Source organism: Eretmochelys imbricata, chromosome 7 (genome assembly GCF_965152235.1).
Source record: "Eretmochelys imbricata isolate rEreImb1 chromosome 7, rEreImb1.hap1, whole genome shotgun sequence".
In the NCBI taxonomy this organism is placed as follows: domain Eukaryota; kingdom Metazoa; phylum Chordata; order Testudines; family Cheloniidae; genus Eretmochelys; species Eretmochelys imbricata.
The window spans coordinates 125899804-125918521 of record NC_135578.1 but is presented as its reverse complement, the minus strand read 5'-3'; the positions used below and the strand labels follow the sequence as shown (position 1 = coordinate 125918521).

The 18718-nt window shown below is 48.3% G+C and overlaps 1 protein-coding gene across 1 annotated transcript in view; it reads left to right on the top strand.

The window, feature by feature from the left end:
- The window catches only part of ENTPD1 (ectonucleoside triphosphate diphosphohydrolase 1), a 98112-nt gene that overhangs the window by 50829 nt on the left and 28565 nt on the right, over positions 1-18718 (top strand). Inside the window, exon 2 of the mRNA XM_077823395.1 lies at positions 17660-17793. Coding sequence (XP_077679521.1) covers positions 17752-17793 — 42 coding nt within the window. The 5' untranslated portion in view covers positions 17660-17751. The remainder of the gene's footprint in view (positions 1-17659; positions 17794-18718) is intronic.

Below are 18718 nucleotides of genomic sequence, written 5' to 3'. Positions count from 1 at the left end.
GGTGGCTCGTGGCACCAGGATCTTTTTAAGGCAGGAGAGGATGTTTCATGGTGGGATGGTTGGTGAAGGAAGTGGGGTGTCTAATCACCACACAGCGGTTGCATATTGCCAGGGCCAGGGAACGCTGCAGTTGGATGCGTTGCTCGGATTGGAGTAGTGTTTGGATTGCGCTGGTCTGTGGCAGTTCCTTGTGCCAGCGCTTCCTGATGGGACCATCATCTTCGGTAGAGTCTAAGATTTAATTAAAAAATGAAATGTCTGGCCTTTTTGGCTGGGAATAAGATTTTGGGTCAGCCCAAAGGTCCATCTAACCCAGTATCCTGTCTTCCGACAGTGGCCAATGCCAGATGCCCCAGAGGAAGTTAACAGAACAGGTAATCATCAAGTGATCCATCCCCTGTCACCCATTCCCAGCTTCTGGCAAACAGAGGTTAGGGACACCATCCCTGCCCATCCTGGCTACTCGCCATTGATGGACCTATCCTCCAGGAACTTATCTGTACCTATCCTCCAGGAACTTATAACCCTGTTATAGTCTTGGCCTTCACAACATCCTCTGGCAAGGAGTTTCACAGGTTGACTGTGCATTGTGTGAAGAAATACTTCCTTTTGTTTGTTTTAAAACTGCTGCCTATTAATTTAATTTGGTGATCCCTAGTTCTTCTGTTATGAGGAGGAGTAAATAACACTTCCTTATTTACTTTCTCCACACCAATCATGATTTTATAGACCTCTATCATATCCCCTCTTAGTTATCTCTTTTCCAAGCTGAAAAGTCCCAGTCTTATTAATCTCTCCCATATGGAAGCTGTTTCATACCCCTAATCATTTTTGTTGCCCTTTTATGAACCTTTTCCAATTCCAATATATCTTTTTTGAGATGGGGGTGACCACATCTGCACACAGTATTCAAGATGTACGTGTACCATGGATTTATATAGAGACAATATGATATTCTCTGCCTTATCTATCCCTTTCCTAATGATTCCCAACATTCTGTTAACCCTTTTGACTGCCATTGCACATTGAGTGGATGTTTTCAGAGAACTATACACAATGACTCTAAGATCATAGAATCATAGAATCATAGAATATCAGGGTTGGAAGGGACCCCTGAAGGTCATCTAGTCCAACCCCCTGCTCGAAGCAGGACCAATTCCCAGTTAAATCATCCCAGCCAGGGCTTTGTCAAGCCTGACCTTAAAAACTTCCAAGGAAGGAGATTCCACCACCTCCCTAGGCAACGCATTCCAGTGTTTCACCACCCTCTTAATGAAAAAGTTTTTCCTAATATCCAATCTAAACCTCCCCCACTGCAACTTGAGGCCATTACTCCTCGTTCTGTCATCTGCTACCATTGAGAACAGTCTAGAGCCATCCTCTTTGGAACCCCCTTTCAGGTAGTTGAAAGCAGCTATCAAATCCCCCCTCATTCTTCTCTTCTGCAGGCTAAACAATCCCAGCTCCCTCAGCCTCTCCTCATAAGTCATGTGTTCTAGACCCCTAATCATTTTTGTTGCCCTTCGCTGGACTCTCTCCAATTTATCCACATCCTTCTTGTAGTGTGGGGCCCAAAACTGGACACAGTACTCCAGATGAGGCCTCACCAATGTCGAATAGAGGGGGACGATCACGTCCCTCGATCTGCTCGCTATGCCCCTACTTATACATCCCAAAATGCCATTGGCCTTCTTGGCAACAAGGGCACACTGCTGACTCATATCCAGCTTCTCGTCCACTGTCACCCCTAGGTCCTTTTCCGCAGAACTGCTGCCTAGCCATTCGGTCCCTAGTCTGTAGCGGTGCATTGGATTCTTCCGTCCTAAGTGCAGGACCCTGCACTTATCCTTATTGAACCTCATCAGATTTCTTTTGGCCCAATCCTCCAATTTGTCTAGGTCCTTCTGTATCCTATCCCTCCCCTCCAGCGTATCTACCACTCCTCCCAGTTTAGTATCGTCCGCAAATTTGCTGAGAGTGCAATCCACACCATCCTCCAGATCATTTATGAAGATATTGAACAAAACCGGCCCCAGGACCGACCCCTGGGGCACTCCACTTGACACCGGCTGCCAACTAGACATGGAGCCATTGATCACTACCCGTTGAGCCCGACAATCTAGCCAGCTTTCTACCCACCCTATAGTGCATTCATCCAGCCCATACTTCCTTAACTTGCTGACAAGAATACTGTGGGAGACCGTGTCAAAAGCTTTGCTAAAGTCAAGAAACAATACATCCACTGCTTTCCCTTCATCCACAGAACCAGTAATCTCATGATAAAAGGCGATTAGATTAGTCAGGCATGACCTTCCCTTGGTGAATCCATGCTGGCTGTTCCTGATCACTTTCCTCTCATGTAAGTACTTCAAGATTGATTCTTTGAGGACCTGCTCCATGATTTTTCCAGGGACTGAGGTGAGGCTGACTGGCCTGTAGTTCCCAGGATCCTCCTTCTTCCTTTTTTTAAAGATTGGCACTACATTAGCCTTTTTCCAGTCATCCGGGACTTCCCCGGTTCGCCACGAGTTTTCAAAGATAATGGCCAATGGCTCTGCAATCACAGCCGCCAATTCCTTCAGCACTCTCGGATGCAACTCGTCCGGCCCCATGGACTTGTGCACGTCCAGCTTTTCTAAATAGTCTCTAACCACCTCTATCTCCACAGAGGGCTGGCCATCTCTTCCCCATTTTGTGATGCCCAGCGTAGCAGTCTGGGAGCTGACCTTGTTAGTGAAAACAGAGGCAAAAAAAGCATTGAGTACATTAGCTTTTTCCACATCCTCTGTCACTAGGTTGCCTCCCTCATTCAGTAAGGGGCCCACACTTTCCTTGGCTTTCTTCTTGTTGCCAACATACCTGAAGAAACCCTTCTTGTTACTCTTGACATCTCTCGCTAGCTGCAGCTCCAGGTGCGATTTGGCCCTCCTGATTTCATTCCTACATGCCCGAGCAATATTTTTATACTCTTCCCTGGTCATATGTCCAACCTTCCACTTCTTGTAAGCTTCTTTTTTATGTTTAAGATCCGCTAGGATTTCACCGTTAAGCCAAGCTGGTCGCCTGCCATATTTACTATTCTTTCGACTCATTGGGATGGTTTGTCCCTGTAACATCAACAGGGATTCCTTGAAATACAGCCAGCTCTCCTGGACTCCTTTCCCCTTCAGGTTAGTCCCCCAGGGGATCCTGGCCATCCGTTCCCTGAGGGAGTCGAGGTCTGCTTTCCTGAAGTCCAGGGTCCGTATCCTGCTGCTTACCTTTCTTCCCTGCGTCAGGATCCTGAACTCAACCAACTCATGGTCACTGCCTCCCAGATTCCCATCCACTTTTGCTTCCCCCACTAATTCTACCCGGTTTGTGAGCAGCAGGTCAAGAAAAGCGCCCCCCCTAGTTGGCTCCTCTAGCACTTGCACCAGGAAATTGTCCCCTACGCTTTCCAAAAACTTCCTGTTTTTGTTATCTCTCTCTTGAGTGGTAACAGCTAATTTAAACCCCATCATTTTATATGCATAGTTGGGGTTATGTTTTCCAATGTGCATTACTTTGCATTTATCAACATTGGGCAACAAAATGGCAGATGAAATTCAGGTTTCAGCGTAGCAGCTGTTTTAGTCTGTATCCGCAAAAAGAAAAGGAGGACTTGTGGCACCTTAGAGACTAAATAAATAAATTTGTTAGCCTTTAAGGTGCCACAAGTCCTCCTTTTCCTTTTTTAGATGAAATTCAGTCACCCAGTTTTGTGAGATCCCTTTATAACTCTTCGCAGTCTGCTTTGGAATATCTCGTGATCCAATGTGAACGGGTGGAGGTTGAGTCAGAATGAAACAGCTGCTTTAAGGGCAAATGCTCCCCTCCTTTCTCAGGTGTGGTAGCTCTAACCAGCAGGATCATTTTGCTTTCTCTGTAGGGCAGGGGTCATGGAGGGGAGGCCACACAGGGGAACTCCACAAAGGAAAATTTAGTGACTGGTGAGGGGGTGCAGAGCACTGGCCAGAGCCACAGCCCTTAACTCTCCATGTAGAATGACACTGGAAAGGAAGATGGTCTCTAAGCTGCTGCAAGTACTCCTTTTCTCCATGTAGGTGATGCGAAAGGGCTTCATGGCCTGTAGTAGCAGAACAGGTGTGCAGCTGCTCAGCGCTGAATGGTGGAGATAGTTCCTTTTCCCTTGGCACCTCTCAGATTTCTTGTGCAAAGTCCAATTACTCATGCTTTGCATGGGGCTGGGAAGAAGGTCAGTGTATCTGAGGTCCCCTTCACTCCATGTAAACAAGCTGGGAAGTGCAGCTGGGGCTGCTATCTAATGGTCTGAGCTGTCTGTGCTGCTGGAGCAGAGACCGATTTAGTGGGAATGTCTCCAGATGGAAGGAATGTGCTTGGTGCTAATGCAGTGAATGGGGAGATTGTCAGAATGTCCTGGCTGGGTCACAGGGAAGTCCTGTCTGTAACCCCCATGACATCACTTCATTGGAAACAAACTGTCTCCTCGCTGCCAGCACACACACAAAACCTGGAATTTTACGCTGAGCACAAAGCCCCACTATGCCCACTTCCAGGCTGTGCAATCCGCTACAGGAGTGGGGGAGGGAGAGGGATAGCCTGATTGTTCCTTCATGTCAGGAACTAGCTTTTGCAGTTACAAGCATCCTTGGGCTTGCAGGATCACCACAGGCTCTCTGCCCAGGATCTCCGATGATGTGCACAGATACCATGGCCTTACACCCGAATATCCACAGTAGTTAATAACAATCAGAGAGCCAGCATCTGGCTAGGCAAGCAGCAGGAGCTCACTGTTCATGGAGGATCAGACAGTGCTGTTAATTCTGCCTTGGGACATGTAGGATCCTGCCGCACTTAAAAAGAGAGAAGAGAAAAAAGCAGCCTAAAATAAATCTTTCTCCATCCCAGGCCCAGGCCCCACTCACAGCTCTGAATGTAACAGAAGGGTCCATGGAACAGTGGCCGCTCTGGTGTCCAACGCAGTGCTGTGTGTGTGTGCTCAGTAAAGTGGCTGCACCAGTCGCAGGACAGCAAGAGCAGAGGTATGGAACCCTGAATGAACGTGAGCATATGGTGAATTGCTGCACCCCATCTGCCTGACTTAGAGCCATTGTGGGTCTGCAGCCTCCTGAGCCACAAGTGTCATGCTATCAGGGTCTCACTGAGAAACAGGCTTGTTTCTTGCTGATGATGGATTAAAATAAACTGTTTAAAAAAATCTAATCTCATTTTAAAGACTCCAAGTGATGGTGAATCCTCCTCACCTCCCCGGTGAGCTGTTCCAACGTGTACTCACTCTGACTGCTAGGAAATTGCATCTTATTTCAAGGCTGAATTAGCCTAACTTCAACTTCTGGCAATTGGATCTTGTTATGCCTTTGACAGCAAGGTTGAAAAACCCCTTGCTATCAGATCTCTCTTCCATGTGGAAGTATTGTGATACTGTGGTCAAGTCACCTTTCAACCATCTCTTCAATAAACTTAGTAAGTTTAGTTCTTTTAGCTTCCCATTGTGAGGCTTATTTTTCAGCTCCTGGATCACTTTTGTGGGCCTCCTTTAAACTTTCTCTAGTATTTCCACATTCTTCCTGAAGTGCAGATCCCAGAACTGGACACGGTATTTTCATGGTGGTCTTACAAATGCTGTGTACAGAGGTAAGATCACTTCCTACTTCTACTTGATAGTCACCTTTTTATACATCTAAGAATAACTTTAGCTTTCTGCCACTGCACTGCAATGAGAGCTCGTGTGGAGGTGATTGTCTGCGGTGGCCTTCTCCACGGCCGGCTCTACAGTTTTTGCCGCCCCAAGCTATGAAAAAACTGCCGCCGCGGATGGCAAAAAGGAACAAGCTACCGCCGATTTGCCGCCGCCACGGGCGAATACAGAGAAGCTGCCGCCGCCGAATTGCCACCGCAGCCCCCACGGACTGCCGCCCCAAGCGCCTGCTTGGAAGGCTGGGGCCTGGAGCCGGCCCTGGCCTTCTCTGAGTCACTGCTTTCCAAGACTCAAGCTCCCATCCTGTAGGACAATGATTCTCAAACTTTTTTCTGTGTGGACCCCTTGAAAATTGCTGAGGGTCTCAGCGGACCACTTAATGATCTTTCCAAATGTTGTTTGTACCGTTCGCTAACTGTTGTAAAGCGCTTTGGATAAATAATAATTAACGTTTTTTTGTTCTACAAATAAAAGTACACAACTCATATTTTAATATTTGTAGTCTTACCTTTCTAATGCGGTGGATGTGCCCTCTCTCCCCCACCATGGCAGCCCCCGAGCTGGGACTGGGAAGGAGGGCCATCTCTCCCCAGCAGCTGCAGCCCTGGAGCTGGGGAAAGTCACCTCTTTCTCTGGCCGCCACAGCCCCCCAAATGCCTCCCACCCCTGCTTCTCACCCCAGTGCCCCTCCCACCTACCCCCTATTCCCCCCAAGGCCACCACCTCACCTTACATGTGCATCTTCTCCATGGTCCAGGCACCTAATTAGCAGAGCCATGCCTGCGCAGCTCCACTAATTAGGTGGGTGGCCCTTCATTCTCTTGTGTGCAGCTGCCCAGGCGTGCACCTCCAGAGGAAACTATCCGCGGACTACCTGAATGGAGCTTGCAGACCACTGGTGGTCCACGGACTATAGTTTGAGAACCTCCGCTGTAGGAATAACCTGCACTCTTAGTTCCTAGATGTACTGTATTTGGCTGTGTTAAAACACATTTGGGACACATTTACAAGCACAGTCCCTGCTCCAGTGAGATTAAATCTAAGGACAGATCCCCATGTGTACTGTTCTGTTTCACAGCCATAAAACCTGTTGCAGAATCATGCTCCAGAATTTGAACTTACAAAATATTTTTAAATGAATAGATGTGAATAAAATCTCCCAAACATTGTAAGAAAGCTTGAGTATAAAGCAATCTTAGTTAAGCTACTGCTTAGCTGATTACCTGTTCCATGTTTCTTAGGGTTTGTTGGATTAATAATATTTGAAATTATTAATATTGATATGAGAAATTACCAAACATCAATGTAACCAGAAATTCCTTTATTAAATCAAAAAGGCCAAATGGTATTCATACAATTGCTCTAAACATGCCTAAAAAGCCTAACTAATAAGCAATATACAACCTCCAAACAGTAAGAAAACATTTATAAGCATTTGATCTAAGATACTTACAAACAGGCTAAACCCAGGGGTACTTAGACCATCCTGGTCGGTTCCAGTGTGGGCAGGCGGGTGTTAACAATGGACCCTTTAAGAGTTTACTTTTTATTCCCTTTAACAAACAAGTGATGTCATGGCCGAGTACTGACTTCAGCTGAAAACCAGTTGGAGACAGTTCAAACTTATTTCCAGTCTTAATCCAGATAACATTTACAACCATTTTTCTCCCCAAGGCCTTTCCTCCCTCCTTGCTGCCCCACAGATTCTCTGGGCTCACACAGGCTTTAACACTAATGTGTGGGGTTGGGAAGGGTGTTGCTGGATCCTTTTAAGAAAGATTATTTTTCTCTTATATAAAATAATCTACAGTCACCCCCATCAGTCAGAAGCTGCTTTTTAGAAACTTCCCCTTATCTCATTAGTTATTCTTGGAACAAGACGTCCTCCCTACTTCATTCCTTCTGGCCTGGTGGTAACTCATTATTTTCAAGGCCTTCCTTCTACTTGCTACTCAGCGCCTTTCTTCACAACACAGATCTATTTCCATAACCAAATTTAAGATCACTTTAATTTTATAAAAAGAAAAGGAGTACTTGTGGCACCTTAGAGACTAACAAATTTATTTGAGCATAAGCTTTCGTGAGCTACAGCTCACTTCATCGGATCCTGTAGCTCACGAAAGCTTATGCTCAAATAAATTTGTTAGTCTCTAAGGTGCCACAAGTACTCCTTTTCTTTTTGCGAATACAGACTAACACGGCTGCTACTCTGAAACCTTTAATTTTATACTTATCCTAGAGTGTTCTTTTAATTTTGATTGCTTAATTAAAGAAAAAGACTTGAGAGCTGAATTTAGTTGCATTAAGTTTTATTGATTATCCTTAACCACAGTAACTAATAGTATAGAAGAAAATAAGACAAAAATGGTAATGGACTATGATTTGGTGCAAACAGACTAGAAAGTTGGTCGATTTATAATAATTCAAGTTTTTTCAGAATGAAATCACACAATCACAATAGAAAATAACATTTATACTCAATTACTAGCTTGGGAAGGTGACTTTGTTTAGATTTTTGACTAGAATAGGGCCTCACTTGTGCCAATTTATTATTAATTCCAGCTGAGGAAAAACAATCCAAAACTAGATTACAAGACAATTTGGTCAGTTACTTACATGCCAGTTCACCAAGGTCTCCTTCTCTTATCTGTAATAGTCAGTCCTTTTTAACGTATTTCTCACAGAATGATATTAGCCCAATGTCTGACTAACACTCCTAACTACCTAAAATAAACTCCTACATTTCTTACAGACTCTCTAGACTGAGTGTTGGTGAAGCCATATTGGCCCCATGATATTAGAGAGATCAGGAGGTGAGGTAATATCTTTGATTGGACCAACGTCTGTTGATGAGAGAGACAAGCTTTCGAGCTTGCACAGAGCTCTTGTCTGTCTCACCAACAGAAGTTGGTCCAGTCAGATAGTACCTCACCCACCTTGTCTTGGTATAGACAGGATCCAGTACAAAAAGCTTGCACACTCTGTCTCATTTTATGTCAAATACACTGAGAACTTAAAGACAGTATGAAACCATTAACTGTAGTAGACAGTCTATAGTGTAGTGTTTATAATCCTAGTTAGCAACAGGAACTTGTTAAGTTTTAAAGCTACTTTACAACAGTCTTGATAAGGTTGCCAACTTTCTAGTCGCACAAAACCGAACACCCTAGCCCTGCCCCTTCCCTGAGGTCCTGCTCACTACACTCCCCCTCCCTTGGTGGCTCACTCTCCCCCACCCTCACTCACTTTCCCTTGGCTGGGGCAGGGGGTTGGGGTGCAGGAGGGGGTGAGGGCTCTAACTGGGGGTGCAGGCTCTAGGATGGGGCTGGGGATGAGGGGTTTGGGATGCAGAAAGGGGCTCCAGTCTGGGGGGTGGGGCCAAGCGATTCAGAGTGTGGGAGATGGTTGAGGGTTGAGGCATGGGGTTGGGGTATGGGAGGGGGTGAGAGTTCTGGGCTGGGCATGCTGGCTTTGGGTTGGGGCCGGGGATGAGGGGTTTGGGGTACAGGAGGGGGCTTCAAGCTGGGGAGATGGGTCTGAGGGATTTGGAATGCAGGAGTGGGCTGTGGGTTGAGGCAGGGTGTTGGTGTACAGGAGGAGGTGAGGGATCTGGGGTGGGGCTGAGGATGAGGGGTTCAGGGTGTGGGAGGGGGCGCTGGGCTGGGGCAGGGGATTGGGGGGCAGGGGTGGTGAGAGCTCTGGGCTGGGGGTGCAGACTCTGTGGTGGGGCCGGAGATGAGGGGTTTGGGGTGCAGGAGGGTGCTCCGGGTTTGTGGGGGGCTCAGGCTAGGGCAGGGGGTTGGGGCTTGGGCTTATCTCGGGCGGCTCTCAGTCAGCAGCTCCGGGGGGCTAAGGCAGGCTGCCTGCCTGTCCTGGCTGGCGCTGCGCACCCCCCGGAAGCAACCAGCAGGTCCAGGTTCTAGGCGGGGGGCCAGGAGGCTCCATGCACCGCTCTCACCAGCAGGCACTGCCCTCCCATCCCCAGCTCCCATTGGCCGGTTACCCTGGCCAATGGGAATGCAGAACCAGTGCTCGGGGCGGGGGCAGGGCGTGGAGCCCCGTGGACCCACCCCCCTGCCTAGGAGCCGGACCTACTGGCCACTTCCGGGGCACAGCAGAGTGCCAGCCAGGACAGGTAGGGACTAGCCTGTCTTACCACCGCAGCACCACTAACCGGACTTTTAATGGCCCGGTCAGCGGTGCTGACTGGAGCTGCCAGGGTACCTTTTTGACCTGGTGTCCCGGTCAAAAACCGGACACCTAGTCACCCTAAGACTTGACTGGAGCCTGTCACAAAACAAGGATGCACACTGTAACTCTGTGGCAATCTCTAAAAAACATACCAAAGCATGTACACTTCCTCACTAATTTGGCACTCTGTTTCAGGAAGTGGTCAGCTGACTGATTTAGGCCAAGAGACAGTCTGTGTGTTACTTAGCACCAGCTCTTTGCTCAGCAGTCAGCTTTCATCTCAGTTATTGTTCACAGCAGAAGTTGACACTTCAAACACGGGGGAACAAAGCAAAGACATGACTATAGTCTTTTGCCAGCAAGCTGATGGACAACCTGAACTGCTGGAAAATAGAAAGAGACCAGTTTACAGGTGCCTATCTGAGATTGGTACTTGATGTCACCAGGAGGACTCCCAGGTAGCCAGCTCAGAACCTCAGTCTACTCTCTTCCAGGTTTTTTGAGCTTTCAGAAAGTGATGTGCTGAAGGAGACAGGCTATTTTATCCTATATCTGCTGGGTGGTCCAAGTTGGTTCCTTTTCTTGGAGGTGCTGGCATGGACCAATCAGATGGTGACCCATACTTCTTCCAAAGATTCCACATGTCCAACCAGAAGGAGAGTAGTCCTCTCATCATCCAATCAGGGAAGAGACATCAGCTTTTGAATTCTTGCAACTGGGACCAGAAATTTCCAGTCTCTTTTGTGCAACACACCTTGTCACACAAGCTTGTGTAAGAAAAGTTAGGCCATAGCTGTTTGTAGAACCATCTCGGGAATACCTTGGGCTGGCTTGCCCCAGACACCAATTTATCGCTGCAAGTTGCTTTCCATGAGCTCCTTGGTGGTGCATCCCTTGGCCAATTTTGCAGTTATGCTTGCTCAAGTTGCAGTTTCTCCATCAACATTCTGCAAGCTGCTGAAATGTCCAGTTTAAAGTTCCTCATTCTACTACTGTATCTGGCACATATAACATTGATGTTTGATATTAAATGAATAGGATTTTTAATTCTTTCATTCACAGACAGGGAAAAGGGGAAAGTCAAGTTTCTTTAGCTTCACTGTCTTGCGAAAGGCTGTAGCAACACTGAATTTCTTGTTTCAGAGTAACAGCCATGTTAGTCTGTATTCACAAAAAGAACAGGAGTACTTGTGGCACCTTAGAGACTAACCAATTTATTTGAGCATAAGCTTTCGTGAGCTACAGCTCACTTCATCGGATGCATACTGTGGAAAGTACAGAAGACGTTTTTATACACACAGACCATGAAAAAATGGGTGATTATCACTACGAAAGGTTTTCTCTCCCCCCACCCCACCCTCCTGCTGGTAATAGCTTATCCACAGCGACCACTCTCCTTACAGTGTAAAACCTAGCTACCGCCTCTCATGGAGGTGGATTAACTACACCGATGGGAGAAGCTCCCCCGTCAGTGTAGTGGTATCTTCACTGAAGCGCTATGCTGCTGTAGTGTTTAAACGTAGACCTGCCCCTAGTTACACCTGCTCTTCACCCTCCAGGGTTTCCCGCACACTAGAGACTCGTCATTTGACTGGTTACACCAGTTTTACAGACACTTTTCATCACCACAGCAGCACACAGGGCCCATAGCATGAGCCACTATCTGGCCGCTTGTGCCTTGGCTACTGGTGTTCAGGTCTAAGAGCAAAAATCAGCTCCTAAATGTGGACTCATGAAGGAAAGCATTACATGTTAATCAGAGTTTTGTGTTTGTTGTATTCTGCACAAAGGGCCTGTAATTCATGGTGAATGGAGAGAGGTTCGTGCTATACCACCCCCCAGTCCCCTATCGGGTTATTGGGTGGTTGAGCTGAATTGTAGAAGCAGAGGTTGATTCCAGGTACCTGCCACCCATTCAGGTGAAGTCTCTTTCAGTACTGGCAGTGCTCCTCTTCTAAATAGTAGCTGAGTTTGGGACTTAGAACAGTCTCTCGGGTCATTGCCTGGGAAATGCTGGCAGCTGTACAAGCGAAGTTCCTCCTCCCTCTGCACCTTTGTGTTAGCCCAAAGCCTGAGACTGCTCTTAAATGCAAGTCCTGGTGCAGACTAAGCCCGGTTGGCCCATAGCAGGACATTTCTTTCCAGGGGTGTAGTCCTGACTTTTTGAAGTTCAAGTACTCAGCTCCCACTGGCGTGATCTCATCCTGAGAGCGATACACACCCCTGCAGCGCATTTCTGTATAAAATGCTCTGTATGCATGCTCTGTGCGACATGACCTTGCATGTACAGCACCTGTGAGGACAATATTCAGAGTGGTAGCCGTGTTAGTCTGTATCAGCAAAAACAACAAGGAGTCCTTGTGGCACCTTAGAGACTAACACATTTATTTGGGCATAAGCTTTCGTGGGATATAACCCTCTTCATCAGATGTATGGAGTGGAAAATACAGTGAGCAGGTATAAATATACAGCACATGAAAAGATGGGAGTTGCCTTACCAAGGGGGGGGGAGGCTGTCAGTGCTGATGAGGCCAATTCAATTAGGGTGGATGTGTCCTATTCCCAACAGTTGACAAGAAGGGGTGAATATCAACAGAGGGAAAATTATTTTTTGTAGTGACCCATCCACTCCCAGTCTTTATTCAGGCCTAATTTGATGGTGTCCAGTTTGCAAATTAATTCCAGTTCTGCAGTTTCTCGTTGAAGTGTGTTTTTGAAGTTTTTTTGTTGAAGAATTGCCACTTTTAACCTATAGGTGTTTGTGTTTATACCTTCAAGTCAGCGACACTGCTATGGGTACCCGCATGGCCCCACAGTATGCCAACATTTTTATGGCTGACTTAGAACAACGCTTCCTCAGCTCTCGTCCCCTAACGCCCCTACTCTACTTGCGCTATATTGATGACATCTTCATCATCTGGACCCATGGAAAAGAAGCTCTTGAGGAATTCCACCATGATTTCAACAATTTCCATCCCACCATCAACCTCAGCCTGGTCCAGTCCACACAAGAGATCCACTTCCTGGACACTACAGTGCTAATAAACAATGGTCACATAAACACCACCCTATACCGGAAACCTACTGACCGCTATTCCTACCTACATGCCTCCAGCTTTCATCCAGATCACACCACACAATCGATTGTCTACAGCCAAGCTCTAAGATACAACCGCATTTGCTCCAATCGCTCAGACAGAGTCAAACACCTACAGGATGTCTATCAAGTGTTCTTAAAACTACAATACCCACCTGGTGAAGTGAAGAAACAGATTGGCAGAGCCAGAAGGGTACCCAGAAGTCACCTACTACAAGACAGGCCCAACAAAGAAAATAACAGAATGCCACTAGCCATCACCTACAGCCCCCAACTAAAATCTCTCCAGTACATCATTAAGGATCTACAACCTATCCTGAAGGACAATCCCTCGCTCTCACAGACCTTGGGAGACAGGCCAGTCCTCACTTACAGACAGCCCCCCAACCTGAAGCAAATACTCTCCAGCAACTACACACCACGCAACAAAAACACTAACCCAGGAACCAATCCCTGCAACAAACCCCATTGCCAACTCTGTCTGCATATCTATTCAAGGGACACCATCATAGGACCTAACCACATCAGCCACACCATCAGGGGCTCGTTCAGCTGCACATCTACCAATGTGATATATGCCATTATGTGCCAGCAATGCCCCTCTGCCATGTACATTGGCCAAACCGGACAGTCTCTACGCAAAAGAAGAAATGGACACAAATCAGACATCAGGAATTGTAACATTCAAAAACCAGTAAGAGCACTTCAGTCTCCCCGGACACTCAATAACAGACTTAAAAGGGGCAATTCTTCAACAAAAAAACTTCAAAAACAGACTTCAACGAGAAACTGCAGAAATGGAATTAATTTGCAAACTGGACACCATCGAATTAGGCCTGAATAAAGACTGGGAGTGGATGAATCACTACAAAAAGTAATTTTCCCTCTCTTGATATTCACTCCTTCTTGTCAACTGTTGGAAATGGGCGACGTCCACCTTGCATTGGCCTCATTAGCACTGACCCCCTACTTGGTAAAGCAACTCCCATCTTTTCATGTTCTATGATGTATATACTGCTTACTGTATTTTTCACTCCATGCATCTGATGAAGTGGGTTTTTGCCCATGAAAGCTTATGCCCAAATAAATTGGTTAGTCTCTAAGCCACAAGGACTCCTCGTTTTTGTGAGGACAATAGCGCTCAAAAGTGCGGGAACACTGTTCCCGAGCCACTAGCATACTGTTTCTGTATCACATGCAAGATGCCTTTGTTCACAGCTGGTTTTCTGGTTTGCTTCAAACATGACCTGTTTGTCTTTCCATCAGTATTTAATGGGAAAGTAGCTGTGAGTGCTCTCCTGATTTCCCTGACCAGTTCCCGTGTCAGTGACATCTCTGCCCTGGCTCATGACTTCTCTGAGTGCAGGGAGGTCCTTGTGGAGAATCACTCATCAGCCTTGTCAGCATCATTCTCGCGGATAACTAACTTGGAACCAGAACAGCCATTTTATCCTGTTTTGTTCTGGAACCTGACCCAACGGCTGAACGGGGCCAGCAGGAGCCACTGCAAAAACAGAGACCAAAATTAGAAGCAAAGGCAGGGATGCCTGCAAAGCTTTTGACACGGTCTCCCACAGTATTCTTGTCAGCAAGTTAAAGAAATATGGTCTGGATGAATGGACTATAAGGGGGATAGAAAGCTGGCTAGATAGTCGGGTTCAACGGGTAGTGATCAATGGCTCCATGTCTAGTTGGCAGCTGGTGTCAAGTGGAGTGCCCCAAGGGTCGGTCCTGTGGCCAGTTTTGTTCAATATTTTCATTAATGATCTGGAGGATGGTGTGGATTGCACCCTCAGCAAGTTTGCAGATGACACTAAACTAGGAGGAGAGGTAGATACGCTGGAGGGTAGGGATAGGATACAGAGGGACCTAGACAAATTGGAGGATTGGGCCAAAAGAAATCTGATGAGGTTCAATAAGAACAAGTGCAGAGTCCTGCACTTAGGACGGAAGAATCCCATGCACTCCTACAGACTAGGGTTCGAATGGCTCAGCAGCAGTTCTGCAGAAAAGGACCTAGGGGTTACAGTGGACGAGAAGCTGGATATGAGTCAACAGTGTGCCGTTGTTGCCAAGAAGGCCAATGGCATTTTGGGATGCATAAGTAGGGGCATTGCCTGCAGATCGAGGGACGTGATCATTCCCCTCTATTAGACATTGGTGAGGTTTATCTGGAGTACTGTGTCCAGTTTTGGGCCCCACACTACAAGAAGGATGCGAAAAAATTGGAAAACGTCCAGCAGAGGGCAACAAAAATGATTAGGGGACTGGAACACATGAGTTATGAGGAGAGGCTGAGGGAACTGGGATTGTTTAGTCTGCAGAAGAGAAGAATGAGGGGGGATTTGATAGCTGCTTTCAACTACCTGAAAGGGGGTTCCAAAGAGGATGGATCTAGACTATTCTCAGTGGTAGCTGGTGACAGAACAAGGAGTAGTGGTCTCAAGTTGCAGTGGGGGAGGTTTAGGTTGGATATTAGGAAAAACTTTTTCACTAGGAGGGTGGTGAAACACTGGAATGCGTTACCTAGGGAGGTGGTGGAATCTCCTTCCTTAGAAGTTTTTAAGCCCTAGCTGGGATGATTTAGTTGGGGATTGGTCCTGCTTTGAGCAGGGGGCTGGACTAGATGACCTCCTGAGGTCCCTTCCAACCCAGATATTCTAAGATTCTATGATTCACATCTGGGCTTGGCTCCAATCTCTGGGGTGGAGTGCTTGATGCCTGCCCAGATGGGGTGGATTCCAGCGTTGGGTCGGAGAGGGAACAATGATGTACAGGCTGTGACCAAGTATGACGAAGTTTCACTTACGCTGGCAGTGCAGGGTGAAAGAGCAGATCTCCGGCAGTGTGGGGTTGCTGAGTGGACATGGGTCATGAGTTTACACCGACCTGTATCCTTAGGGTTCCCAAATCTGCTGTATGCTCTGGGGAAAGCCCAAGTGCCCCAGTTACGTGGGCAGCAGTGGGTGCAGCACTGCCCCATACCACTACAGGACTGAGTGGTGTTTGCAGGGCGCCACACGGTATTCAAGAATTTAAGTGAATAGGGTGCCCAGGGCAGCTCAGACTGGGTCAGCAGAGCACTTGCTGCTCACATGAGCATCCTGGCTTCTCCTGTGCAGCTGTTCCTAGCTGTGGCAGTGAGGTGTTTCCCTACAATGGAGAAGCAGCTACTGAGGGGAAGCCCAGCAGCCTCTACCTCCACAGGGGCTGCTGCACCCAAAAGAGGAGGGCTGCTCGGAACCTATAGCCGCGTCTGGGAGAGCGTCACAAGCCACCAGCAGGACCAACTCGACTGGGGTCTGGTGGCAGAGCCAGGATGCTCCTCAGTGAGGTACTCCAAGGGGGAGAAAGGGCTGGGAGAGGAGAAAGGGCTGGTGGGGGCAGGAAGAGACAGGGCCAGGTGAAGCTGCAGAAAGGAGCTCACTTTGATTTAGTATTGTTTAATGTCCGCCTACAAAGGAGACAAGGTGGGATGGAATGGGATATGGGAAGATGACTGGATACAGCCATGGGAATGGGATGGAGGGAAGGGGAGGGGAGGAAGATGACTGGAAGCAGGATGGAGTTGGGGAAGGGAATGACTGGATCCAGCCTGGGGGAGGGGGATGGTGACTGGAGATGGGGTGGGGTGGATGGGAGAGTGACTGAAGCCAGGAGGGTGGGAGGGAAGGTGATGATGGAAGGTGACTGGAGCTTGGATGAGGTGAGGAGGGAAGGTGACAATGGGGGATTGGAGCTGGGATGGGGGGGCCGGAAGGTGACTGGATCTGGGATGGGGGGTGGAGCAGGGGGAAGGTGATGATGCGGGGAAGGTGAGTGGAGCTGGGATGGGTGGGGGAAAGGTGATGATGGGGGGGAAGGTGAGTTGAGCCGGGATGGGGGGTGGGGAAGGGGGAAGGTGATGATGGGGGATGGCGCAGGGGGAAGGTGAGTGGAGCTGGGATGGGGGACGGCGCAGGGGGAAGGTGAGTGGAGCCGGGATGGGGGATGGAGCAGGGGTAAGGTGAGTTGAGCTGGGATGGGGCGGGGGGGCAGGTGACTGGAGCCGGGGTGGGGCGGGGATGAGGGGAAGGTGATGATGGGGGTGGGAAGTGACTGGAGCTGGCATGGGTTGGGGTGAGGGGTAATGTGACAGGGGTAATGCACCAGTCACCTTCCCTCCCTCGCACCATCCCAGTTCTAGTCACCTTCCTCCACAAATGATTTCATCCTTCAGAAGAGGCTGCACTGGAGGGTAGGGGGGTGTTGAGACCCTCACTCTGTACAGTGACAGGAAGGCTGCATATACAGCTCACAGTGAGCCCAAGTAGTGGTTGCCATGCGAACCACAACTTTCTGTATTGCCCATCTTGGTGCATAGTGTTACATTAACACAAACGTGCACGTAATTTATGTTGTGAAGAACAGGTTTGAAGGTGCTGCCCCTGCATTTTGTTATAATCCACTTTTGGGTGATGTGGCCTTGCAGTCACATTCTCGACTGTACACGCTAGACCCTGCCATGGCCTCTCCCTGGGCAGGCCAGTCAGACATCTTGTGCTGTGGCCGTGAGAAGGAACAGTGCTGACTGTCCCATCACTTGCAATAGCTGCGGCTGCTGCTCTGAGTGCTTGGCATGGTTCCTAACATCCGCTCTTCTTTGCCAGTCACAGGTACCAAACCGAGGACATCCTGGCCTAGAAAGGCCCTGCTCATCCTGGGGTTCCTCTTTGCTTTGGCTGTGATTGCCTTAGTCGCGATGGCAGTGAGTCAGAACAAGCCACTCCCAAAGAATATTAAGGTATTATGAAGGGGTCATTACAAGAGAAACAGTATAACTGGGTGGGGCAAGGGTAACTCCGAGACACCCCTGAATTTTCATGTGTTTCACCCACCACATCTTTTGGGTCTTGCTAATTCCCTTTGTCCTCTCCCTGAACCTCAAGCTTTTTCTCTTCCCAATTTCCCTGTAAAAATAAGCCCATTTCTGGTGGTCTTCATAGGTGAATCTGCACTAACCCACCGGTCAGTTCCATTTGTGGCACAGTAGCTTCCAAGTTCATACTCCCTTTCACAGGTTCTGGCTTCTTCTGGGCCCCCAGGGTGCTCAACCTCCCGTCCCACCTCTTCCCACCCAGTTCTGCCCCCTCCCCCCAGCACCTCCTGCACGCAGCGGAACAGCCGATCGGAGGAGGCAGGAGGCGCTGGGAGGGCGGGGGAGGAGTTGATTGGTGGGGCCGCAGGTGGACGGGAGGCTCCGGTTGGGAGTTGGCTGCTAATTTTTTTCCATGGGTGCTCCAGCCTTGGAGCACCCCTGGAGTTGGCGCCTATGCTCCCTTTGGTGGAAACTTTACAGGCCAGGACTTCCAGGAAGGCCAGTGATCTGCCCTGATCCTGGGGACACCCAATACCAGCAGTGTCTCTACGGATGCTCTGGGCATGCAGCTCAGAGCTGGCTGTCATAGAAAAGGCCTGGGGCAAGATCTGAGTCCTGAACCAGAGGCTGTGAACCAAAGCCAGGCCATGGATTAAAGCAGATGCTCACAAGTTCACTGCCCAGTACACGCCCTTGGCAAAGTTGTCGCTAGTGTACAAGGCACTAGATAGTTACATAAATCTAGAGCCAGCCCCATCTAGTACAAGATAAGATGATTTGACAGAATAATGAGTAGGGAGGTTTTGTCCAAGATATCAGGAACAAGCAGAGGTAACAAACAAATGTCATG